The sequence below is a fragment of the Vespula vulgaris genome, chromosome 3, assembly GCF_905475345.1.
Source record: "Vespula vulgaris chromosome 3, iyVesVulg1.1, whole genome shotgun sequence".
NCBI classification, from domain to species: Eukaryota; Metazoa; Arthropoda; class Insecta; order Hymenoptera; family Vespidae; genus Vespula; species Vespula vulgaris.
Genome location: NC_066588.1, coordinates 8,815,589 through 8,842,895, shown reverse-complemented (window position 1 = coordinate 8,842,895; position 27,307 = coordinate 8,815,589). Strand labels below are relative to the sequence as shown.

General features: G+C 35.0%; 3 protein-coding genes and 1 long non-coding RNA gene across 7 annotated transcripts in view; all 4 read right to left on the bottom strand.

Annotated features, from left to right (window-relative positions):
- LOC127062343 (nuclear factor of activated T-cells 5-like) overlaps positions 1-7,318 on the bottom strand; it is a 29,970-nt gene extending 22,652 nt beyond the window's left edge. The window contains exon 1 of the mRNA XM_050990353.1: positions 7,069-7,318. Coding sequence (XP_050846310.1) covers positions 7,069-7,144 — 76 coding nt within the window. The 5' untranslated portion in view covers positions 7,145-7,318. The remainder of the gene's footprint in view (positions 1-7,068) is intronic.
- Positions 5,642-6,177, bottom strand: LOC127062359 (uncharacterized). The gene is made up of 2 exons (XR_007781121.1): positions 6,078-6,177; positions 5,642-5,737 (listed from the first exon to the last, which is right to left on the bottom strand). It is a non-coding gene; the product is annotated as an uncharacterized LOC127062359 (long non-coding RNA).
- A 571-nt stretch (positions 7,319-7,889) lies between the features above and the next one.
- Positions 7,890-19,626, bottom strand: LOC127062355 (uncharacterized). Of its 3 annotated transcripts, XM_050990376.1 has the most exons (9): positions 19,441-19,626; positions 18,028-18,078; positions 14,729-14,864; positions 13,763-13,849; positions 12,482-12,837; positions 12,024-12,164; positions 11,765-11,905; positions 11,341-11,496; positions 7,890-10,558 (listed from the first exon to the last, which is right to left on the bottom strand). In XM_050990376.1, exons 3-9 carry the CDS (start codon positions 14,802-14,804, stop codon positions 10,445-10,447), a joined length of 1,071 nt encoding a protein of 356 aa, XP_050846333.1. In that variant the 5' UTR covers positions 14,805-14,864; positions 18,028-18,078; positions 19,441-19,626; the 3' UTR covers positions 7,890-10,444. The 3 variants fall into 3 exon arrangements, with proteins under 3 accessions (XP_050846333.1, XP_050846334.1, XP_050846335.1); XM_050990377.1 differs by lacking the exons at positions 13,763-13,849; positions 14,729-14,864; XM_050990378.1 differs by lacking the exons at positions 11,341-11,496; positions 18,028-18,078; positions 19,441-19,626 and having other exon boundaries at positions 14,729-18,015.
- Positions 19,627-20,550: 924 nt separating this feature from the next.
- On the bottom strand, positions 20,551-27,291 carry LOC127062342 (transcription elongation factor SPT6-like). Of its 2 annotated transcripts, XM_050990350.1 has the most exons (12): positions 26,998-27,291; positions 26,828-26,909; positions 26,532-26,719; positions 26,349-26,468; positions 26,247-26,264; positions 25,965-26,125; positions 25,636-25,885; positions 22,516-25,550; positions 21,927-22,443; positions 21,601-21,841; positions 21,085-21,514; positions 20,551-20,985 (listed from the first exon to the last, which is right to left on the bottom strand). In XM_050990350.1, the coding sequence occupies exons 1-12, from the start codon at positions 27,034-27,036 to the stop codon at positions 20,784-20,786; spliced, it is 5,283 nt and encodes a 1,760-aa protein (XP_050846307.1). In that variant the 5' UTR covers positions 27,037-27,291; the 3' UTR covers positions 20,551-20,783. The 2 variants fall into 2 exon arrangements, with proteins under 2 accessions (XP_050846307.1, XP_050846308.1); XM_050990351.1 differs by lacking the exon at positions 26,247-26,264.
- Between the last annotated feature and the right edge of the window lie 16 nt (positions 27,292-27,307).

Sequence of the window (27,307 nt, the reverse complement as noted above, 5' to 3'; positions counted from 1 at the left end):
AAAGATCCAAAGTATGTAGTTTCGTTTGAATTTGACTTGAATTTTTCAAATGAGTACTTGAAAAGAATTTATATATATATATATATATATATATATATATATATATATAATTATTGTACATATATAATTATGTATATATATATTATAGATATATTAAATATATTATTAACTATCAATTAATTATGAGCTACAGCAATTGTACTTATTAACAAAAATGAAAGAATAAAAAAATAAAAAAAATAAAAAAACCGACGACGACGACGACGACAATGACGACAAAAATAACGCTTTGTTGCTGAAGATTCAGAGAACAGAAATCTCTAGCTAATTTTTGATTCATTCATTCATCTCTCTTCTTTTATCTATCGTGACGAATACTTCATGATTCGTTAGGATTCAATTTCGTTATTGCATATTCTTTAAATATATCGCGGAGATCGTAATAGTAATTAATATGAAGAATTGATTAAATATCTCCCATTAAACATTTTATTGCTCCTATTTAAAGATCAGCTTATTTAACGATTTTAATTTAAAAATGATAAAATGTCTTCATGACTATTACTCTTATTTTTTTCTCAGAAGATCTTATTCAATCTTATGAACTTATGCGCGTGCTTACACAGGTTATCGCTTAGACCAGTAGCAACGAATCATTGTAAACATGGCTTAACGTCCCACTTAATATCCAAGTCACGTGCCTACTTAATAAAATATATCTGGTTCTAAGAAAAAATGTCGCACGTCGAAATTACCAAAAATTTCAATTTACGCATTAATCGAGCTATATAATATAGAATTTGTCTATTTATAAAAAAAAAAGTAACACAAAAAGAAGTTTTATATGTTTCAAAAAATAATATTATTTGATCGCAGAGCTTAATAACAAGAGATTAATTGGTGTTAATAACTTCAATATGACAATATCTTAAAAGTGAAAATATTCGACGTTTTTCCTTATAGCAATAAATATAACATCGTAGAGACTGATTTTCTTCGGTTCCAAAGTACCGTCGCGGATAAGAATAACACAGTACCTACTTGTTGTTGACAATTTTATCATTTTACGAACTAGATGTTACGAGCGTGTACCAGATTTTCGTAACAAATAAGAACGATTGTTGTTGTCAAATAATATTGTTACATTATTATAATTCACATCAATTAACAAGGATTATTTGCTAAACAATTTTTTCGTCAAAAAAAAAAAAAAGAAAGAAAAAAAGATTGCATTATCAATATTTTTTTTCTTTACTTTCTATACTGTATATACGTATAAATACAATATGCAAATATTGTATGTACATGTATTTATATGTATGAATACATGTATATATAATATGTATATTTCCATATTGTATGTAGATATCTATATATACGATGCATAATAAGAAAATTAGAAAAAAAAATATTAGAAAAGAGTATCGTTAAAAAAGTAGCTCATTGAAATACTTTCTTCTTCGATACTAATAATCAACTCTTTTATCTTTTAATTTATATTATATTTATCTGTTTTAATATCTATTTTATCTATTTAAAAGAATAAACACGATCGTTCTATTCAGTTATACGAAGAAATATTATCGAACGAATGAACTTTTGAATATTTTTCGTCATTTATCAGTACGAAGCTAAATCATTAGATATCGATCGACGATGGCACTTTAAAAAAATTAGTGTTGGTTTCTAATTTGTCTAGACATCAGAAAAATATATGATAAAATCGAACGCTTGTGAAAGAAACGTATTGTTGTCTCGTGGAATTTAAAATTAATCTTCCCCTTCGTAATAATTTCATAATCTTTTGCAAAGTTATCTGCTTATAAACGCCGATCGAATAATAACGACGCGATATCGTTCATAGACTGTATGACGAGTTTGATGTTAATTAGTTATCGATCGAGGTGGACAGGTGTATCTACATGCATATATATTCGCAAGGTTGACTCGTCGCAAGAAAATGAAAAAAAAAAAAAATGTGGGGTCAGGATGCGAGGAAAGGGAGGGCGATAAAAGGGAATGAAAAAAGTAACGAAATGTTTTTCATTATGTAAAAAATGTTATTACGTATCGTTATTCAAGGTGTAACAGAACTTCGAGAATAAATTTTTCATATTAAAAAAGAAAAAAAGAAAAAAAATAATTTTATCAACATGAATCCGCAAAAGACGTAATTTTTAAGTTAAAGCATTCAAATATGATCTCTTTCATTTACTTTCATAAAATATTCAAAACTATACCGAAATATTCTCCTGCTTGAATATAAGGTACATGCTTGTTGTTTCATTAGGTATCAAACACGCTTCGAAATTCTTCTTTTAAATTTAGACATTATTGGAGTTTTATGTATCGTGTGTTTGTATGTATGTATGTGTTTGTGTGTTATTCATTCTACTGTGTTTATGAGACAGTGTGAGTACATAAATTAACGTATTCACGCAAATGCACCTTATTTATGGTTTGACAAATGGCAATGCACTCAAATTATACTTGAAAGTATAAATAACTTGAAAAGGAAGCATTTTCGCATCTATGTTGATAGAATCTTTTTCTTTTCTTTTCTTCTTTTCTTTTTTTTCTACGTATAAGGAATCCATTTCTGAAGTTTCGTCGCGTAATTTTGTTAAGTCCAATATTATCTACGTCTGTGAACGAATGCATAAACGGAAGTATTCGTTGAGAGCCACTGTTTCGTAAATAAACCTGGTTATCTCTGTGGCATCGCAAAATATAACCAAGTTCAAAGAGACTACGCCGTGTTACGATCAGGTGTAGCACCATCTTCAGTCAATAGCAATCTCAAACTTAAACCAGCGACGAGCATTACTACTGAGTTATGCTTTATGAATATAAAAACTATTCGCGATGATCGAGGATCGTAAGAGAAAAAAAAAAGAGAAAAGAATAAAAAAAAAAAAGAAAGAAAGAAAAAAGGATTGGCGTACGTGTGCGCAATGCTGAACAATCATTAATGATCAGTCTTTATTCCACCTTGATGTTTTATTTTAAAGAAAAAATTAGTTGACGATGTCCGAGTGAAGAAGGGGGAAAAGGGAGCAAAATTCGTCTTACGTCATTCTACTAGATTCTGGTCACTGGTGTAACGCGTGATGTTGAGACATCACATCGACTATAAATTAACGTTTATCGACCTAGCCCAGGTACACTTAAAAGCAAATTTCGTAACGTCTCCTAGCTAGAAGAATTCCAATTCGTCTTTCAGTATCGATGCTCAATTACGACACACGTTCGATGACTTGAAACTTCCGACTCCTGATAGTCCCTACGAGCTTCTTTTAAAAATTGTAAATTAAAATAAAAGAACGAGACCAAAATCGATTTAATATATAATATCAAATCGAATCAATTTAACAATTTTTATTATTCTAATATTGATTTAAATTATATATATATATAAATATATATATAATAAATATATATATAAATTATATATATATATATATATATATATATATATATATATATATAAGGCGTGCTTGTTGAAGTTGTCGAAATAAATTAATATAATACGTAATTTCAATCATAATCGCATTTTATAAAACGATCTATCATCACCTGTAATGAAATAAACAAACAGTTAAAAATTGTTTGTCTTGGTAGATATTACGTAAAATATTAATACACGTGCACGATTTGAGAAACGTGTTAAGGCAGAATCTCTTCTCAGCCGTTATCATTACCTCGCATTTTTCCGTTCCAATTATATACACAATCCAAAGTCTCTCATTAATCATAATTAATAATGAAAAATTAACCATAGGCCAAGGTCTTGATTTATCTTTCGTGAGCTTTCCAACAATGTCTGAATATTCGAAAACGTATGACGTATATGTCACTTACGAAACCAACAAAGGCTATAAATTGCTAATATATGTTGATGTTTACATATCCTCAAACGATTTTGATGACGTTGCAAATGGATGAAGCGTGAATTAAAAACTGTTATATCATTCACGTGATAGAGTGTGGCGCGTGCTATTTCAATAATAATAACATCAAAATGTTGAACATTCATAGGATTATGCGGTGTGCGTCGACAAATGTAAACTCGTAGACGTCATTTGGTTCGAACGAAACAAGTGAGACCACTTGTATTTCTTTACGATTTAACCAAAGTCAAGACTAAGATCGATTAAAATGCATCCTGCGAACGGAACAAAGGGAGATTTGAAGAACGAGCAATTTTTTTTTCGAAGACAAAACGGACTTAAACTGGTTCTTCTCCCGTTGTGCTGATTTTTCAACGCAGATTGTTTTGGCGTTTAATATCCATAAATGTATGCTTCTATATATACATATATTGGTATATATATATATAGAGAGAGAGATAAATATATATATGCATGTAGATGTTGGAGATCGTAAAGAAAGATCCAAAGGCAAGGATTATAGAAATTCATTCATAGAATTCATAGAAAGCATTGCGTAGTCGTCGCGAAGGTAACTTCAACGATCTAACTTGTTAAGATTCGTCTTAGATTGATGATGATTGAGTCTATATTGCAAAGGCCTTGAATCGTCTCAACACCCAACCAACATTATCGCCGTCATCGTCAAACTCAAATTTTCTGGCCTCGCGAGAGAAAATTTATCACAGTAAAAATTTATTAGAAACGTAATCGTCGTTCGAGATGACACGAATAAGGCTTACCGATTGGCTTCCATCGATAAGAATTTGCGATAATGCTGGTACTTCATTTGACCACTCGAATTTTTATCAGGAACATAAGTGTCTTGCTGACGATACGCACGATCGTAGTTCACTATTTGACATAGATTTTTTTCGTTGATGTAAATATCAATGTACTTGTATACATTGATACATATATATATATATATATATATATATATATATTTCTTTTTCTTTTTTTTTAAATACTCTAAGAAGAATTAAAATGTGTAATACCAATTATTATTGTGATCATAGAAAAAGGAGGAAAAAATTAGAGAAAAATAAGAAGAAATAGATGTAAAGAATAATGAAAATACATATCGCGAAGAATTCGAATTCCAAAAAAAGGAAGAAAAAATAAAGATCAACTTGATTCGTTGTCCTTTCTATCAGGTTAAAAACATCGATCGGCGTCTTTATCGTCATGACAACGTATGTGTGTACATATAGGATCGCCCATCGGCCCGATGTAAGGCGATCCAACACGTTCTACAATGTATCGCACGTGGCAATTCGCGTTGGTGGGGCTATAAGGGTACCGGGTAGAGGAAAACGAAAGTCTGTCAGAGAAGGAGAAGAGCGCCGGCGCACACATCGTTCCTCTATTTGTTATCTCTCATCCCCTCCTTCTTAATCTATTCTTATCGTAGCATGCCAAGAATGCACTTTCACGGTTTCGCCAACACGCAACCCGAAGCGTCGTCTGACCTCCACGATCCTGGCCTATCCGGCAAGATCCAAATCTTCCTTGTAAATGTTTATGCGAACACATCTTAATAAAATTTTACGTTACTACGTTTTAAAATTTATAAGTGACGTAACCTGTTGAAATAAGAAATCTTTCTTTTAAATATTTCTCATCTTGTATTTCATGATATCAATCATATATATTTTATTACTTCATATTTATTGTCGTCGAGTTAAATTAAAAAAAAAACAGATGCAAGATTAAACAAATAATTGAAACAATTTTAATACGTTTTCGTACGATACAAAATCAAATGTTCGCGGTCTTTGACAATTGACTACTCCATCGCCATGTTTCTGTTGAAAAAAAAAAGCAGGTTAGCAACGACTTATTCTGCGATGAAACGAATAAACGGGTGAATGATTTATCCATAAAATAGAACGTTATTTCATATATAAAGTAAGGGGAATATATGCGGCACGATTGCATTGATGATAATTGTGGTTTCGAAGCGTCAACAATACCGCCAATCGAAGGAAGGAGCGAAGTTCAAATCCGTCGATAATCACGTGCTTGCTCGTCTTTTTACATGCGTGTGCGTGTACGTATATGAAAAGACAAGATGAGAACACATAACCTCCAAAATGTAGTCGCGTATATAAAAAGGCAGCACCGTTTATGTGTACCATTACTCACACGTATTCGATTCACATAACCTCGAAAATCGCAATGGTAGAGAGAGATAGATGGATAGATAGAGAGAGGAAGAGAGAGGGAAAGAGAGAAAGAGAGAAAGAGAGAGATAGAGAGAGAGGAAGACGTCATCGTTGCCGTTTTCGGATTACTAGATGCGAAACGGAGTCGCGTTACTTTCTCAAAACAAACATTCAAATTCAAAGAGAACGCGACGTACATGGATACGTACGGCAACTCGAACTTGTATTTTCATTGTAAATAGACACATCGTTCCGATCGAATAGCGAATCAACGAATACGCATCTACAAATATAAAACGGAAGAGTGTGTATGAGTGCACGCACCCATACACGCGCGATTTCTATCGCGAAAACGCGCGTGACGCGATTAGTTAGCATCAGTTGGCACGCACTCGAAGATAGCACACGGTTCATTTTCAAAATATAGAGAAACTGAAACGATTTTTCGTCCTTTATTAAAAACAGAGAGAAAAAGAGATCCTACAAAACGTATAAATATACACAACGTTACAAGGTTACGATCTCGTTCTCTGTTTCTCTCTCCTTATGTTGTCATACCATTACGTTGCTTTCTGTCTGTTTCTCTCTCTCTCTCTCTCTCTCTCTCTCTCTCTCTCTCTCTCTCTCTCTCTCTCTGTCTTCCTCCATCTTTCTTAGCGCGCTCATGTCGTCTCTTTCATCTCAGATCTGTTTTCCCCTTTGCATTCTTTCACGGTCCTTCGAATTCTTCGGAGATCTCATCGCGATAACTAACTACCGCGAGTATCTCGACGTCGATCGTAGATAAAAGTGTGAGTTCCGTACGATCATCAGATCGTTAGACGACGTTCGGCCATGTTTTGTTGAATAGAGGATGGAAAACGAACTGGAGGGAGCAAGGTACGCAGCAGGGCTATCTCGTCGTGCGCCGGCCGAACCATTTCGCGGATTTTCTCTCTCTCTCTCTCAGTAGCCAAAAAGCAACGACTTACCGGCCGCGGCTTTGGTGCTTTTCTTCCCATGATGCCTCCGGTTCTTCCTATCCCATAAGCGACCCTTCACCAACATCGTACACTCGGTTAAACGCAATTTTTCTCGCTCCTACTCTCGCGTCTACGCATTATTATTCACCCGCGGCGGCAGCCATTTGCCCTCTACCTTCTCTCGCATCCTAAAGCCTCTGCCCCGTCGTTTCGTTTAGCCTTTGGCTTTCGGCCATTCCACCATCTGTGACGTCAGCCAGGAACGTTTTAGGAAATGCTCGAACCCCATTCTTATAACCTATGAAAATATCGTTAAATGTTCCGTCGGAAATTGTTCTTTCGAAAAAGAGAACGAAAAGAAAATAAAAGGTTGAAAGAACCTTTCAACATTGTTGAATTTGTGACTGTCGAACGTCTCGCAACAATAGTAAAGGTTATTTTTTTTTTCTTACCTTTCATCTATTTCCGAGTATGATCAGAGTAGTAAAAATAGAGTCTACATGTTTGTTGTAACTATTTTATCGACGGATGATAGCACGTGCCTTCGTTGACTCGAATCAACGTAGACGCTTGCGTCGTAACGTATCCGTTGACTCCGATAGACATAAATAGTATTTTCTTTTTTTCCAGCTCGTCTAGAATGAATCATTTTCATGCAGAAATCTATATAAGGAATGGAGCTGGGTGCACGATCTTTCAGAACGTAAAATTAGAATTTAAATGATAAATTTCTTGTTAATTGATTATAAACGGAGAAAAGAAAGCTCAACGTTGATTGTTTTGATAGGAAAAGATGACAAGGTATAGGAAATAAATTTAATATACATATGTTGCGTGTAGGTACGGCCTTTTACTTCACACAACCAGGATTTCTTCCGAACACATATTAATCTTCGACACAAATGAAATTAATTTCAAAGGCAGCCAATTGCACAAAAAATGCCTTTCAATGATTTTGAATTTTTATATGATCGAGCATTTTATTCTTTTTTTTTTTTTTGTTCTTTTCTTTCAAATTTCTCGCATCTTAACTTGCTTCTGTCGTTGTGCCACTAAGAGACAATACCAAAGCTCACATGAAACCATACACACATTGTATAACTATATATATATCATCGCGTAGAAATCTATATAGGTCTATATATATATATATAATCTATATATTTATATATATATACTTTTTTATTTACGTATTATAACGAAAAATTAAACGAAAAAGAAACAAATTAAGAAAAAATCGTAACGTACGCACACGTGCAAATATTATCGAATTACATTACGCCAAAAGATTGCAATAACTACATATGTAAAAATAAAGGTCACTTGTTTCTTGCTTCTTCGGAAGGAAAATATAGCCAGGATTGTACGAACGTCGAGAATGTGTTGCTTCCTTCGGTCTGTCGCGCGGAACAAATGATAATATTCGACATCTTTAAAATAAAAAATACTCGCGTATAAAAATTTTCACTCTTCGCCATCCGCTCGTATTTATTCTCTGTACCACATATATATATATCGTAAATCGCTCGTCGCAAAAAATCCTTTGTAAATTTTTCTAATTCCGTAACAGACATTTCAAAGTTTTACGAAAGACCACTCGCGAAAATGGTATGAAGGACGAAAGAAATAATTAAGAGCGAATGAATGCAATTAAATTTCATTATCACTTTTGCAAATGTGTTTGTTTTGTACCCGTGCAATTTTTGTAACAATACCGTGACCAGAGCTGTGATTAAACTTTACGTTACGATTTCTTTTTTTATTTTTGTCTCTTCGAAATCGTTAACAAACTATTATATAAAAAAGAAAAAGAAAATATATAATATATATAAATATATATGAAGAAAATGCAATAGCCCTTTGAAGAATGTTGTTCCAGATCAAATAAATCTTTCGTATTACTATTAAAGGAGATTTTTTTTTTTTTTAAAAAAAACCCTTCCAGCGATGATATATAACACGAAAGATATAAACCCTCTAGCCACGGTATTTATACGAGCATAGAGGAATCTCTTTCTTTCACTCTGACTCTTCGTTTTTTTTCCCTTCCTCTTTTCTTTTTCACTCATTCTCTCGCGCACTCTCTCACTTTGCCACTACACATTTTGACAAATAATTAGGTCATCACAGAAGCATCATATTATCATATTCAATTAGACTATATATTTGTGAATGTTGTCGTTCTGTTAGCGCAGTAATATTACAATGATCGAGTATAAAATGGTTTCAAGTTTTTCAAGCCTAGTATAAAGCACTGTTATAATATATATATATATGTTATAAATGTGCTTATATGTCGGCACATACCACATATGTACGTCAATATATATGGTATGTGAACACACATATGGCCGCAATTATCACTTAATATCTAACTATAGCGGTAATAATTATCTATTATTTATTCTAAAAACGAAGTTAAAAACGAAAGAAAAAGCTGCGTGTGCTGAGAATGAAAGCTCCGATGACGTTACGAATATAAACGTTGAATTATTTCAGTCGTTAGAGATAACAGCCAATGTGATTATCACGCATGTAATTTCTAATCATTAATCGGTAAAAAAATAATCGTTAAGGCTAGAAAACATTAATAAACGTCTAGTAACAATAGCATAACCATAAAAAAAAAAAAAAACAAAATATACTCTTAAGACGTAGCGAAATAAAAAGAATTACGTCAAATACTCTGCGCGTGGTTAGTTTTGTTGTATTGTTTTTTTGTTTTTTATTTTCTCGATTGTGCAAGCAAAAAAGTGACCTAATACATTGTAACACATAATTCTATTCAAGATAAGATCTGTTTGTAAAACTCATAAAATAATAATATTTAGATTATAGAACAACATCGTAGAAAGATAGAAGGCAGTGTTTTATGCACGTATCGATAAGGAAATAAAAGAAAAAACACAAAAACAATTAACGCAAAGTCTAAGCCGCCTTGTTGGCTAAAAATTTTTATTTATTAATTGAATAATTAAAGATGACAAATAAGATTATATCTTTCATTTGTTTTAAGTTATTTAATATCGTAATGCGATAATAAAAATGAATTCTATGAAAGGATCGCAAAAAAGAATTAATATTTAATCTAAATATTATTATTGAATAAAATTAAATTAGATAATAATTGCAAGGTAAATTAAAAGTAACTGTATTAAATATTAATTTCGATTGCGGTCCTTTCTCGTTTGTAGAGTTCATTCTTATTAGTAATTACGACACTAAGTAAGAACAAAGAAATGAAGTTTGTCATCTTGAGAAACTCATTGAATAAATAAAAATATTCAGTCGACAAAACGGCGCGCCAGCGAACAATTCTTTCTGCGAGTACACGCAGGGAGGCTTATCAAAGAGAAGGCTTAGACTTTGAAAAATAAAAATTAATTTAGCCAGAACTGGCAGTTTCGTTTTCGACGGGCAGGATATTTTGATCCTCCCCTTTTCCTTTCTGTCCGTCCATAGCAGCTTTCTTCTGCCTGACGATTTCTGCGCGTTTCTCCTGTAGAAAAAGAAAAAGAATAAAACGAGCGTGACTATTGTACACATTATTAACGTAACAATTAAAAATGTTTATTTTTCCTAACTAGTCTAATGTTTATATATCATGCTATCTACAATCAAGACAAACGTACACTTTATGTACGTTTGCTATCTTACGTAGGATATTAACATTGATTTATTGAACGAGGACGAAAACTTTTCGAACGAACGATAATGAAACGTCCTCTTTCAATAAGTAATATCAAATCAGTATCTGTACAAGATGGCTGAATGCTATAAAAAAAAATCGATTATCCGCTTATCGATGTCTCTCGATAATCTCGGACGTTCTCGTGCATAAGTTTTTAGAAATGTATATTTATGTATATGTACGTAGGGTACGTATATATGCATCGCACATGTGATTTACAAATGCATGGCCATGCTGAAAAAAGAAAAAGAAAATGATAAGTACGCGTCATGTATACAGAATAGTAACGGCTCAAATCTGCAACATAATGTGTCGAAGCGCTGCGACATTCCCTAAAAAAAAAAAAAAAAGAAAAGAAAAAAAAGAAGAGACAGAAAAAAAAATAGAAAAGAAAGAGCGAGAGAAAAAAGAATAGTAATCCAAAAAAAATGATTAAATCGCTGTCTTATGACCTGTACGAAGACTTCTGTCATTTTTACTAAACGAATAAATACCAAACATAAGGTATATAATAATAAGCCGTCATTTATCACAGGGGGAGGACGATACACGATGAGAATAGAAAATCAAGAAAGAGGGAGGGAAATTACATGCTCGCGAATAGCCTGCACACGGCGTTGAATCTCTCGCTGTCGGTTTAGCTCCGCAGTGGATACCCTCTTGTCAAATTCGAATTTTTTCACCAGAAGATCTCTCGTGGCACACTCATCCACCATCTGACGTACTTTCGCTATCTTCACGGTATTCTAAATGACCATGTCAAATCCCTTTAAAGGGTCTGTATCATAAAAAGTTGGGATAGATACGAGGAAGGATTTCTACCGAACGAAAGTTGGACATTACTTTAATGGCAAATCAGAAAAGAGAGATGCATGCCGTTCTTGTTGTTTGTTTGTTTGTTTGTTGTTGTTATTATTAGATTAGAAATCCTTCCAGGATAAGCTCGAAACTAAACTATAGCTTTTTAATACGAAATAATATTATCACGATAGGTAAATTAGTCGTATAACTCACGTAATTACGTAATTTTTCCTTTTGTTCGCGTTCCAAACTTTCTCGGCGTTCACGAGCTTGGTCAAGCTTGCCTTGAATCTGAGATTCCAATTGTTGTACACGTTCGGTCATACCTTGACGTACACGAGCGGCTTGTTCCTCCTAGAATTATGAACGAGTTATCGTGATCTGCATGAAACTTGATGGGACAAAGAGTTGTCTTACTAATTAATATCTGACTTTTTGTAAATTTGTTTAATACAATGATCATAATACTGACATGCTCCTTAAGGCGATCCAACATCCTTTTAATATTCTCGTCGCGTTGAGCAGCAGCAGTCTTGAGTTTTTCTTCGACAGCGCATCGTACTTCTTCAGTCTGCTGTTCAAGACTCAGACGAGACTTCTCTACACTCTCCAACTATTATTAAAGAAAAAGAATTAATAAATTGTCAAACATTTCTTACATAAATATTTCCAATTCGTAAAAGTTAATTCTTTGCGACAAAAGTACGAAATATTCCTCTGTGACGAAGTACTTTGACCGTTCTACTTTTAATTAAAATTAACATAAACGTGAATTTTCCAAAAATAAATTTCTCAAGAGTATTTAAGTAAAATTAATTTGATGAATTTTATAGAAAAGTAATTGATCAATATGTACGTGAAAATAATCTTGATTAACGAATGTTAAAAAAAAAGTATTACAAGCGCGAAAAATTGAAATTATTAACTTACATGCTCCTTCAATTTATTCTTAAGTTCTGCGATATGAGCTTCTCGCTTTTCTTCGGTGTTGTTCATCTTTGCGTCCAAGGATTCGCGAGTAGCAGCTATGAATGCGGCGCTGAGTTCATCCTTCTTACGAGCAACCTCTTCGATCTTGCTGAGTTTCGCGGAAAGAGCTGCGATCTTATGAGATTCCAAGGTGAATCTTCTTTGCTCTGCTTCCCTCAGCTTATCCTCGATAGGGATCTGTTGAGTCGGCCCGGTGTGGGGTGGTGACGGTGCTCTCTTTGGTGCCGTTGGCTCTGCCAAGATTACCTCATAGCAAATACCACCCTTCGATTTCTCTTGGCATCGTATTTCGGTCGCTATAATAATGAGCGAAAGAAAATTTCAGATCGATCGTTTCTCTCGTTAAAATTTAACCTTATGCAAGAACCGTGCCAAGGATGTCTTTCCTTCTCGTTTTATACAAAAAGAAAAAGAAAAAAAAAAGATGGCCGACCACGGATCAGGAATAGGAGAAAAAGGAGAAAAAGGAGAAGGAATAGGAGGAGGAAGAGGAGGAGGAGAGGTAAGAGAGGGGAGAAAAAGGCTCTAACACAGAAAAGTAGTTACGGAAGTATGACTCAGACGCACGAGAAGGAAGGATCGATCAGAGGACGGCGTACGATTGTCTCTAGGCGCCGCGACGTCTAGCGTCGACACACGCACCACCTCTCTTCTCCTCCAACCATTTTCTCTCTCTCTCTCTCTCTTTCTTTTTCTTTTTCTCCCAACCACCCCATATATCTCCTAGGAGACTATTTCTACGTGCAATTCTCCGGCGACATTGCGGCGACATAATCGTATCGCCTGGGTCATTGCACCTGATCGATATCGTTAATTAGCCGTTTTTGCTTGGATTTATCTTTTCGGCGACGTGAAAACGGCCAATTAAAAGATAATTTTTAGAGACTGTCATTGGAAAGGCAATCTCTATTTCGAAAATTTGTATAACAAAGCAATCCCGACATCGATCGCATTATTTTGGAGTATGAAGCAAACGAAAAGAGAATGTCCTTCCACCCTCTGGTTTTGGCGGACAGCCAAACGTTACCCGTAAAGATAAAATATTCACGGGGGCAGTATTCATTAGCCGTGCAACACGATGTTTGATTTTTTATGAAGTGAGAGTTGTGCGTAACGAGTTTCCAGGATTTGACGATACGTTGATAGTTGATGATTTACTTGAGGAAAAAAAAATTATGTTGAAATGTGTGATTAGTAATGACTGCAGTACGATGTACTTACTAATAAACTTCACTTTCTTCGGTTGCTTGGTTCGCGCCCCTTTTCCAGTGGGCTTCTTGAAGGGCGCATTACCCTTCCTTTGTCCCGCTTCAAAAATTGACAACAATCGATAAGACCATTGAGAAAGTGATCGTCGAGTTATTACGTTTTCGAGTAAATAATAATAGTAATAATAATAATAACAAAATATCATTGGGATATATCAAATTGTAATTATCGGGAAATCGATGCAATTTTTTGAAGCATCGGGCAACTTCGTTAGCCATCTTGGGCCGCACCCTCGTCACTTTCGGGACAAGCGCGTGTAAAAGCACGTGCGCAGGGATTTTCCCTTTGATATCTGGATTTTATTTTGATAAGATCAGCTATAATAAATCGAGTAACTCTGCTGCTAAGTTCAAGAATAGATCATATCAAAAGTTAACGTTCGATTTGAAACAATGAAAGTTTTACGAGGGAACTATCTCTGCGTATCAATAGTTCAATCCTTTTATTATTAATAAACAGAAGGGAGAAAAAAGAGCGTTCGATAAAGAATTCAAAATGGTTCTAAAGTAAGAACGTAAGAAATCCTCCGGAGGTTGGTACACGAAGGTACACTTAAGAGGTACTAGTTGGTTAAGGAAAATTGATCGCTGCAGGTACCTAGATACCTGGGATAATACTACCGAAATATTGATCAGCTTGGACTGCGGTAGGAAAGAATCTTTCACCACGTTCTTCCGTGATTAAGAATCGAATAAGCAAACTGAAATGATAACTCAAAAAAGTAGTTATAACATAACATCAAATTACACCTGGCAGTCAAGTGAATAAACAGGTTCTTGAACGATAAAAATAGAAATCACAGAGTCACAAGCTATCTTAGTAAAATAAAAAAGATCTCCACCGATCGAAATTGTACATTCCCAATAATTGTGTATACGACGAAGATAATGAAAAATCTTTAGGCAAGCGGACACTCACCTACGATATCCAAAGGTGCTTTGCAGCTGTGACAGAAGCACTGCAGCATCGAGTCGCGCACTAGCCCGATAAGCATGTTTCTGGTGTTCCTTTCTCAGCTGTGTCTTCTAAAGTCACCGGAGGGTTGCGTATGTTTCTTGATGAAAAGAAACGGAAGAAGAAAGGGGAGAAAAATAGAAAGAAAGAAATATAGGTGTAGATAAGCGGATAGACAAAAAAGAAAGAAAAGGAAAAGTAATGGACAGACAGAGAAAGAGAGAGAGAGAGAAAAAGAGAGAAAAAGAGAGAAAGAGTTAGAGGACACGTCGGACCAGCGTAGCGGATCGCCGGAAGTGGCTCCAAACTCGTATCTGGGGCGGTGGCTGGAGGGCGACTGATCCGACACGGTGCGCCACGACGCCCGGCGTCGCTCAATATCCACCCACCTTGGCGTTCTGCGCCCCATCAACCACCCCGCTCAGAGAAGCCCAACCTATACCCGAGCAGCAACCAACCCCTCCATCGGTGAAGAACGACGCCTCTGCGTCGGGGCTACCAACGGGTCTCCGACGTACCGGCTTCTACATGCCTATATTATGGATCCAGCCTAGCCGGTCGCTAGGCACGTGTGTGGAAGGACTACGTGCGCCCGTAAAATACCATCTGTCTGACCAACCCCTCTCTCTATTACGCTATTGCCTACTGTGAGAGTCACCCAAGTACCACAGTAGAATTCGTACGCAATTTTTTCACCCTTCCTCTCGTCCCCTACTCCGTAAAACCCATCCCCTCCCTTCAACCCTCTTCTTCTCTCCTTCATCAACTTGTTCGCGCACGCTTTCGAAAAGATTTCTAGAGGGGCTTCGTATTTGGCAGTGAACTGTCAACCCTCTTTTCCTTCTTCCTTTTTGGTTTTCTTCTTCTTTTTCGATAAATTTTTCTTCCGTATGACAACATTTGGGCGTTGTCCTTTTCTTTTTCTTTTTTTTTTTGTTTTCTTGGAAACACGAAGAGGATTTGAATTTTTAATCAAATTAACGATAATTGGATTTGAAAACAAAGGGAAGAACGCAACGATTGATCGTTGGATTATTTGGAAAAAGTCGATTCGTTAATTTCGTAAGAATTTATTGCTATTCCAAAGGGATGAATTTGAACTCGGAGAAATTTTAGAACCCGAGCTCGTACTTTCCCGACTACGTATAAAAAGAGAGTAACATATTTACGATAACTGCTACCGTGACGGTAGTAAACTTGTCTCTCAACTTGTACGTTTATGTATACGTATGCATACACACACGTGCGCACACGCGCATCACACACAAACCACACACACACACACACGTCATATAAAAGTTATAGGATATATATAACAGTCGTTGCGTGTAAATCAATTTACCGAAACATTTACGCGAAGAGTATTTACCTACATTATAAAATATTTTCTGTTCTCAATTAGATTAGCCTACTTCAGCATTTATATTAAATTAGTTCGAATTATCAGAGTTCTTTCGAATGAAGTAAAGCTACAAAAAAATAGGTTAGGCTTATAAAACTACTTCACTTTTTGTTTGTTCGTTTGCTTGCTTTTCCATTCGACGATATTCAATAGATCGATCGAATTATGTAAGCAAAATGGAGTTAGGCGGATCATGCAATCATGAGAAGTTATTCGCGAATGTCGTGTTCGTCGTTTCAACAAAAACTCCCAAAAACGATTAAGAACAATGTAATAAAAACGATAGAAAGTATATACAAACAACGACAGCAACAACAACATCAACAACGGACTAGGACATTTTCTTTAATGAATAGCGTCGTTAGCGTTTAATTGGATTCCACAAAGCAATGAACCGTTGAAAAACTTGGGAGAGCAGTCGGAGCAAGAAAAGGAAAAGAGAGACGCGTCTTGTCGTACAGTAAGGTTACACATTTTTATCATGCTGACTCGTTCTCAAATGGAAGGAAACTTACAAGTTTGTTCGCATGACAAGACCAGAGGCCCTATTGTTTTCGATAGAAATAAAAGACATTCTTGATTATTCTAACATATTCGAGTTTAATAGATTTACGGATCTTAAAAAACGAAGTTAAAAGATTCATATAATAATTTGTAATAAAACATGATATCAAAGGAACCATTTGATAGATTGAAGAATATAAAAACGGTACTCTTTCTGAATGTTAAGTGCCTAACTATCTAACTCGACTTTGTCACGTTCAGAACATAATGCCGGATATCTCATTCGTTTTTTCCTTAGTCTTTATTTCTGGTTCCTACGATCGATACGCGTCTCACTTTCAGCAGCTGAGACCCCTCGAAAGAGACGTGCCAGAACTGCAGCACTCGTCTTGAATTCCATTTAATGCGACCGATATATACCTCGTCCTCGAAATCAATTCGATATTCTGTTCTAAGGTTGAAAAAAAAAGTCATCATTTCTTTTATTCGTGAACGAATATTTCATTTCGTTTCTTCGTCTTCTATTCCTCCTTTGATTTTAGATTTTTAGATCGGGATCAAAGATATGAAAGGTCAGCTACGAAGATAACTTTGGTTCTTCGTAGTATCATCAATGTGTCCGTTAATAATATCGCCGAAGGTGACTGGGAAAGCAAGTAGTTGATAACGAATCGATAAAGGTTAACGACATTTTGTGTGGTCCATTCTGACTGAAGGATGAGAACCCCTGAAAAGCAAGCAAGCAAGCAAACAGAGACAGGCATAGGCCAACTCGTACAGCCACTGCAGTCGACTCGTACTGCAGTTGCCACGATAAAACGTAGCCTGCACTCCTCCGAGGACACCAATAGAGGGCTCTGACCTTCTCCCCCTCTCTCCTTGCAGCGACTATCCACGCAGTGTTTTCTGCAGTCTTTAGGGTGTGTTCCTACCGTCACCTAAATTGTCTGATTCTAATTAAGGATCCTTAGTCAGAAAAGTCGCCACGCATCGACGACTCACTGGAAACTCGTTGCGCATCATTGCATAGCCTTTTTTCTGTTTTTCTTTTCTTAAAACCTTCCCTCTCTTTCTCGATAAAAAGGGAATCGCTAATTATATTCTCTCGATAATTTGTTTTCGCGATAAAATCGATGACATCGCTCGTAATACCAATTAAAACTTCATTAACGCGAATAGAAGATGTTATTGCTCGAGAAAAAAAACGTTTTACATGAACACGTCGACGATGGATCGAATAAAATCGTATTATTAGCTCGATAAAATTTGATAGATCGATAAAATAAAGGAGATTGAGACAATGAGATAGTAACGTGAAATATCTTATTTTCGTTATTATTGTTATTATTCGACTTACATTCGTTGGTGATAGGTGATTCTGCTGCGGTGGCCATAGCTAGATGTTTACCTGTAATGTAAAATTGTATTGGTTGATTAGATATCGATTGTGAACGAATAGGAAGTCACGTTATTAAAACATGTCCGTCGGACTACTCTATACTACCTGCAGCTTCGTATATTCTTTTTTTTTCTTTTTTCTTTTTCCTTTACCCTCGCTAGTTCACCTACACACATACATATTCATATGCGCATATACTACGCACAGATACATAGAAAAACATAAACCTACATATACATAAACGACACATGTACAAACATAATAAGATTTGTGCCTGTCCTTCATCGTGTTATACCGACGCCATCGAGGTCTCCAGCTCTTCAACGTGTGAAAACCCGAAGGCGAACAAAGAGATTGGCTTGAGAAATAAAGACGCTATATGTTGTACTGCCTGCTCGCTTCGATGCACTTTCTGTGTAATGCTTTTTTTTTTTTTTATTACCCTTTATCGTGTTACTCAAGGAGTCTCTTTGTTCAAAGATTATGTATGTACATACATTTATATATTTAAAGATAAAATTCAAAACAGATATTCGATCAATTGTTTCCTATTAATTCCATTGATAATCGATTCGTTTCCAATTGACTTGAAATCTTTTCCGCAATTAATAGAATAATGTCATGTATATGATTTCGAAAAGAATGATCGATAGCTATGATCGAAAACAAAACTTTAAAGGGAATGGTTGTTTCTTTTATGGACAGATTAGTAAGTGCGTACTTGAACTTGAGTATATAATGTTTAATGGCGTCTGTCTTTTTAAAAGAGTACAAGAAAGAAAAGAAAATGAGAAGGACATCCTTTCTTTGGAAGGTATAGAAAAAAAAAAAAGAAAGAAAGAAAGAAAGTCATGACCGTGTCTAATACGCATGATCGCAACGGGAAACGTGCCGCAGTGTTACGGTACAAATCGAACGAAAGGAACACTGCAGTCGCGTATCAACATTACGAAAGAATCGATCGTTTCCTCGGAAGATAAAAAAGCTAGAAATCCAGTGAGAACTCTTTCTTTGTTCAGTCGACGCGGCAAATACGTTCGCTGCTAAGCGTTTCAGTAAAATGTAATACAAAGAGCTTCGTGCAACCCCTCGTTACATCGTCCGTCTCTCTTTCTCTCATTTCTCTTAATACTTATCATGACTCTTCTTATAAATTATATAAAGTAAACCGATCGTGTTATTAACGTTTACATTCAAAACAAGAATATCGTTGTAAGATTTGTACGTAGTTGTTCGAAGGAAAAAGTGAACGATATTAATTAGGAAGGAAGTAAAGGAATCAACGAATCTCTTTGTCTTAAATGATCGCGTAACTACGACGCCACTGTCGTTCTTTAAACTTCGTGGACTATTTTATTTCTTTCGACTTACCTTTTGAAATTATTATTTCAACGGTAACGATGAATTAGGATGAAAAGCTCGTTTCGTCGAGATAATTGTAATTTTTTTGACAAGGAAAAATAAAGAAGAAATTGCACGCACTCTCGTCAATAATGCACTGTGATCTGAACGTTCGTCCGTCTCCGCTGGCTGCTTTTATCGTAACGTGCCTGTGTCCCACTGTTGCCCTCCGATTCGCTACACGTACGAACACACACGCGGTTACCGATGAAAGCTCTGAAAATACGAACGACCCCGATTGGTCAATGTCCGCGATCCTAACGCCACCGGGAACGACACCACTTAACACTCGTACTCTCATTGGCTCGTTTGAATTTCGAATGATATGTTAAACGTATAAACTTGACACGCGGTAAACACTTCGACGGACGTTGTTCCTACGCGCGAAATGATTTCTGTCTCTCAATGATGATTGATGTATTCAAAAACTCAGCAGGAGATAATTCTCTAAGTTCTTGCTCTTTGATTGTCAAAACGTATCGTTTTTGACGACTTTTTTTCGCGTATAATACATGCGCATTGACGTAGTTTTTTTTTCTTCTTTTTTTTTATTCATACTCGAAGAGTTCAATATCTGTTTTTGTTAAACAAATTTCTCCACAAGCTGTTGCGCGTTAAAACATTTGAAAAGTATTTCCTTTCTTTTTTTTTCTCTTAAACTATCATATATTACGTTTGATAACCATTTTGAAATCTACATTTTATCTACATTTTTCTAACGACCCCATCACGTTTATACTAGAAGATAATAAAAACTATTGTATCTTCTCGTGGCAGTTAACGGTTGAATCTCAAAAAAAAATTCATTCCGGATGAATCATGTCTGCGCCTCTTGTAACGAATGCTTGAACGCGTGGGAAGTAGTGACCGTTGTGTGTCTCTATACAGGCTTAAAAAATGTGCTCCCGAATATGGAGAAGAGGTAGAAAACTGGTTTCGATGATTTTCCATGAAGACAACGTTCTTTCCGTTTTATATCTTGAAGTACTTTCATAATAAATAAAGCATTACATACACACGAATTAGAATTAAAGTAAAATTTTAATCAAAATGAAGAAGTAGTTGAGAAATAATTACCACTTATGATTAAAATCTTTTTTATTATATAGTATATTTTACGAGTATACACACACACATACACACACATGCGCGCGCAAACACACGCACGCATACACACATATATACATATATATTTATGCACATCATCAGCCATTATACAAAATACACGAAAAATGTATGAAGATCTATATCAATTATACATATTAATCATTCATTAATCCATGCTTTAATTTAATCTTAACTATATTCGCGGGTTAACTTTCGTCGTATAAAGGAGTACCATCTCCACTAAGAGACATACTTCGTGGACTAGAATTAGTAAATGGTGTGCCTCGTGGTGATTTATAGGATGGCGTGCGATTAGACGGAGTTCTATTTCTTGGAGTTGTCCTTCCAGTGGAATCTTCATAATTTCTTGGTGTTTTCCTAGATTCCTCATACCTTGGAGTACTGGCACTGTTAAAATAAGAAATGAAAAAAATTATAATGAGATTTTAATGAGAGAATTTTGTTATAATTAAAGATCTTATAAGATCATAAATAGCAATGACTTACGTTCCCCGTGGAGTGGATTGTTTTAAACGAGCCCATGCTTCTGCCGCTTTACTCCAATCCATGGCATCCCCAGATGAGGGCGTAGACATAGATGGAGTAGGTCTATGAGATCGCATTGATCTCTGATTTACAGATGGCATCGATGATGATACTGGATGTAAGAATTGACCTTGATGATGATTTGGTGTCTGTTGCGTGTGATGTGGAGTATGATGGGGTGTTTGATATGGAGTCATGAATGGAGTTTGTCCAGAAGGAGTATAAGGTGTATTTGGATACGTATGCATTCCACCATAAGCTGTAGTACTTGTTGCTCCTGGAGTATGTGGTGGGTAATGATGCGGTGTCTGATTTGCTACTTGCGATAGAGAATGCAACATGTGATGTGGTAAATTTTGTGCTACCCTTTGTATTGCATCTTGACTCATTCCTGAAACATAACATGTATACGAATAAAGTTTATATTCTTATACAAATAACAATAATAGTAATAATGACTAATGAACAAAAAAGTACCTGTAACTGCTCCAGGTGTAGCATGATAAGATGTTTTGGAAGTCAAAGCACCGTGTGGAGTGCCTGGTGTTAATTGGCCAGGTATTGGATCTCTAAAATGTTCTTTGAACCAACGGAATAAATCGTTTACTCTACTAAATATTTGTCCTCTAAATTTAAAGCCGTCTGGTGAAACGCTAACGTATTCATGACGGCATCGAATCCTAGGTAAATATGAAAGGAGAAACTTTCCTGGATAATTCTAAAATGTAAAATGTAAAATGTAAAATGTAAAGTTACTGAAACGTTTATGATTTATCATGTAACACTTTTCGCATTGATGCTACCTTAGCTGCAGATATGATATATGGAATTCCACCCGGATTTTGTTTCTTTTGCTCTTTCAATATTTCTTCGGCTTTATCTTTTACACCTTCGACGTCTGTTTTATAATATTTAAAATCTAATAATTCCGAAGCATATGCAGCCATTGGATTGACGTGTCTAGCAATTATTTCATCCAAGTCTTCAAATTCTTCGTTGCCTATCCATAAACTATGTCCCAAGGAAAATGCGTTTTCTTTGCCTTCTTCTCTTACATCAATATGTTGATAAATATTATCTGTTACTTTCCACGTCACAGTTAAGTGATCAGCACCTTTACTACTTGGTCTTATTATGCCTTCTCCTTGTTTCATATTTTGCATTAACTTTTCCGATTCCGCGAAACTAATATTGTGGAAAGACGGATGTATAATAACACGCTTTACGTACGTTTGCCGTTGCTTTATTTTCTTAGCATCCTCTTCTATTTTTACATCTTTATCGTGCGCTTCTGTATCATAATAAATATCTCTTTGAGGCCTAAAAGCAAATACAGCAAATTCATTAAATCATTAAATTTTTAATAAAGAGCCATTAAATCTAACATCTTACCTCCATTCGTGATTTTTGTCCGCGAGATCGCTACTTTTGCTCGTACATTCCACACTAAAGCGTTCTACTTCGATTTTGATAATACGGCAGTGAATTACTTGGCCTATGCTTACCCTTTCTTCAGGATTAGCAACATGTTTATCAGATAAATTTTTAATATGAATATAGCCAGATACTCCATTGTCTAATCTTAATCTTACACCTGTAGCCTTTCCTGGACAAGCTCCTGCATCAAAATGATTCCATACTTCTGAAAGCTCAGGAAAATCATTTTTAAGACAGAATGGACACTGCCATAAACCAGTTTCATCATTCCTGACTGGATTGGCTTGATCTAATTGTTCTCCTTGTGGTTTTCTATGACTTATACCAACCACTGTTGCTAACACCAATTTACCTATATAGAATGTTTCAGGTGTTTCTTTAGTTAATATATCAAACAATTTTTCTGGACTTGGAGATTGATATAGTAAACGTAAATCTTTATATCTAGAGTTTAACTCAGCTCTAATGTCATACAATGTAACACATTTATTGCCAAAACCTTGCCTTTCTAATTCTTCCGCAAATGCATCCAAGTCTAAATCTTTCAATCTTTCCGGTGATTCTAGAATTTCTTCTAAAGCTCCAGCTGGATTCGCATCCTCATCATCATATTCCAAAGCATCTACTGCCATTTTTCTTGCCCATTCATATGTTTCAGGATGCACTCTTGAACCATCTAATACTTCTACGTACGCTTCTGTACTGTCGCCCAAACTATTTGTGTCAATTTTTATAAAACCAGCACAATTGATAAATACTTTAGGGCCCATATGATAGGCTGTTACAAGCTGTGTTCTATTTTCTAATCTTTGATTAGTTTGTTTCAATATTTTTACCAACGCTTGCCCTTTTCTAGGACCGAAGCCACATATAAATTGAACTAGATTTCCCGAATAAGCTTGTTGTACTGTTTTATTAACATCAACGCCAACTTCATTTACTCTATTCACAAATTCTAAATACAAATTTTCTAGAAGCTCTTCCTTAAGAAGCTGATCTTGCAACGGATGATATTTGAGACATAATATTTCTTCATCTGCAGTACATAATTGAGAAAATTCTACTAAAGGATCTTGCATTCTTCTTGCTAGAGATATAGCTTGTCGCAACAATTCTGGGTAATCTCTAAATTCAGATATACCTTTGTTACTATTGGAATAAATTTTAGCAAGTTCATTTTCACATATCTCAACTTGGATACCGGGAAATTGTTCATCCTCCATTAGATTCGAAATACATTCCTTCACATCGGACGCTATCATTAATGCTTCCCTTGATTCACCACCTATGACAACCACATGAGGTTTTTTTGTTGCAATAAAATTTTTAAGTGCTAATAAATCAGCCTCTTTCATGACTTTTTCATCTTCCCTAAAACTATTTTTTCTCTTCAACAAATGTGGTAATCTTACATAATCTGTACATTCACCATCGGCAGAAACTATGCATGTAAAAGCAGCTTGAGAATAATCAGGTACATAAGCTAAACCCATCACTCGAAGACCTTTACTCGTGTCCCATTCTTCATCTTCTTCTTCAGGGAATTCACAAAAGTATGGAGCTACTTTAATCCAATTATACATTTTACGACAACATGCTCTCATTACACATTCTTTTGCTTCTGCAATAAGATTCGTTCTCAATTCCTTTTTTAAATGTGATATTACCATACGATTAAGTGCCATTTCTACACTGCCAACTCTTAAAATATTCCAATCTTGAACATTTTTGCTGAATTCATCTCTATAATAAAGCTGCTTCATTTCATCAACATAATTGTTTGTTGTATTTCCTTCTATTGTGTCACTCAGCGAAATATCAATAAGTTTATCTGCTTCAGCTATAATCAATTTTAAAAACTGATCTCCGATAAGATCTCGCACTGGTTTGTCTTTAAGATACTTCATGGAATATATAGGATGATTCTCATCTATTTCTTTAATACCTTTCTTTGTAGGTCGCACTGATATTTTTGCTCTTTCCATATACATTTCTCTGACACATTTACGTACTAATGGCTCGCGTGCTAACTGCATTGCAACCATTAATTGTGCAGCTTTGAGAACTTCATCTGGAGTTTTGAATCTTAAGCTACAAAAATCATTTGCAACTGTAGTGGGTTCTGTAGGCTCTTGATCTACTTCGTGACGTTGGTAATTATCACGAAGATTTTCTGCAAAATGTTCGGGAGTAAGACCAAATTTTTTGGCAAGTGCATCTAAGCCTGCTTTTCTACAGGTGGAATAAGGTCCGCTTCTCACTGCTTGTTTTAATGTTTCGTCTGGTTCTTCTTCCTCTTCTACTGCTTCTATATCTTCTTCTGGTGGATTTTCACCGTTCTCTTCTGCTTCAGCAATTTCTTGTTTTCTCTTTTGGATCCTAGCTTCACGACGAGCTTCTCTTTCTTTTTGGCGTACAACTTCCTGCATAGCTGGTATCTCATGGCTATAATAAAGCATGAAATGTTGATAAACATCATTTAATTCTTCACTTGTCTGAATATTTTTAAGACGTTCAATGTCATCATCTTTTATTATTCTCACATTATCAGGCAATGGAGCATCAGGGTTTTTCATAATTTCATCCAACTGATAATTTCTCATCTTCTTAAATAATTTTAATAAATTCTCCTTTCGTTGACGTAATTGGCACCATTTGGCATCAAATTTATATACTTTCCATAAATCATTGATATTTAATTCTGGAAAAACATATTCTTTTCTATAAAATGAAATGAAAGGAACTTCAAAATGTTGGTTGCGCATAAAATCTAAAGCTTTTTTAATTTTTCCAATAGTTTGTGGCCCTTTCTTGGCTCTTTCTTTGGCTTCTTCATTTAAGTGAGCATCTTGAATAGAAATGGTAGGTCGGCAAAATGCTTGTTTATATATCCATTCTGCCTCAAGATCTAATTCGTCAGAACCTTCAGCTACAGGTATAACAGGAACAGAGCGAAGCTGCATTCTTTCGGGAATATCTGTATTACGAATCTAGAATAATAAATTTGAAAATAATAATTAGTATCGTATTAAAATATTTAACACAAAACACAAAGTATCTCAACTATGTAAGTACCTCATTATCCAAGTCTGTAAAATGACCTCTCTTCAGCTCACTTGGCTCATATATTTCGAAAATACTCTTCCTTGTGCTTTTGTTGTTAAATTGTTTCTTTGATCTTCTTGGTCTTTCATCGGCGTCATCATCCAAGTATTCATCATCTTCTTCTTCCTCTTCCTCTTCTTCGTAATCTTCTTCTCCAAATTTACCAAACTCATCAAAATCAAAATCTACTCCAAAAATATCTTGTGCCTCTTGTAATGCACTGTTTACAATATAAATAAATTAATACTTTGTTGTGTGTATATAATGCAATGTGTGATATATATGATTTTAATACTTACGCATCTGAGAATATAGGTTTCTTTTTCATACGTTTTTCTGCTAGAGATCTTCCATCCTCGTCGACGATAAAATCATTCATGTCATCATCTCCTTCACTTCCTTCCTCCTCAAGAGTCTCCACTTCTGGTCTATGACTACGTTCACTTCGTCGTTCTTCTTCCTGTACAATAAAATATATTAGATGCGAGTAAAGAGAATTTCTTTCAACGAATTTAATTATAATTCTGCTATGTATATTTTTCGGATTTAATATTCATTGCATGCAATTAAAAAATACATACCACAAAGACATCCCTTTCCTTATAGATGCGGATAAATAAATTATATATAATGATATAGAACAGTTTCAAACTATAAAAGAAAATAAATTATTTAGAACTTACATCACCAGAGCCTTCAAATAGCTCTGTGGCAATAGCGTCTCGTTCTTCGTCTGGTTCCTTTTCCTGTTCATCTTCTGATTCTTCATCTTGTATTCTTCTTAGACGTTTAAATCTACGTTTCTAAATTGAATAAAGATTTGTCTTAATATATTATTTTTCTAGAAAGGATTATGTTCTACTTACTCTTTCAAGTTTGACACCCAAATTTTCTTCTATCAAATCATAATCTTCTTCCTCCAGTCGATCATCAAAATCTTCATCATCGCTCTTCTTTCTTTTTTTTGTACCACCTGAAGTATCACTATCCTCCGCATCACTCTCTTCTTCTATTGGATTATCATCAATCAAATCTGCTACTTCTTCTCCGTCATCTGAACGACAAAAACTAATTTATTGACTACGATCAATTTTAGACAAGTAGCAAAAAAAAGATGACAAGGTTAGCTGAGAATAATTGTAAATAGTAAATTTTCACTGACCATCATCTTCTTCGTCACTTTCTTCAACTGCCTTTATTTTTTTGAGCTTTTTTTTCTCATTTTGATCAAGTGCTTCTTCCTCCTAAAAGAATATAAGGTTAACTCTACAATGCAGAACGATGTCATAATACGATACGTCACAATGCGTGACAACATATCAAAACATTAACCTCGCTTTCTTCCGCTTCAGACTCTAAAAAGTCTGCCATTTTTAAAGAAAAGGTATCTCAAAAATCTATTGCAGATTTAAGACAAAGTCAAAAAGAACTTTCGAAGAAGCTATAGGGTTTTCGTCTTCTACTGCGCCGGTTTATTAATGCACTTAGAGGTCACGTGGTTACGAAATGTGAATATTTCATTGACAATGAGTAAAGTTTTAGTTTGTTTCTATATTTTTATTTAAAAAGATATAAAAACAAATTAATATAAAAATATAAATTAAAACGTAACATTTAAAAAAAATTCTTCGCACAGAACTTC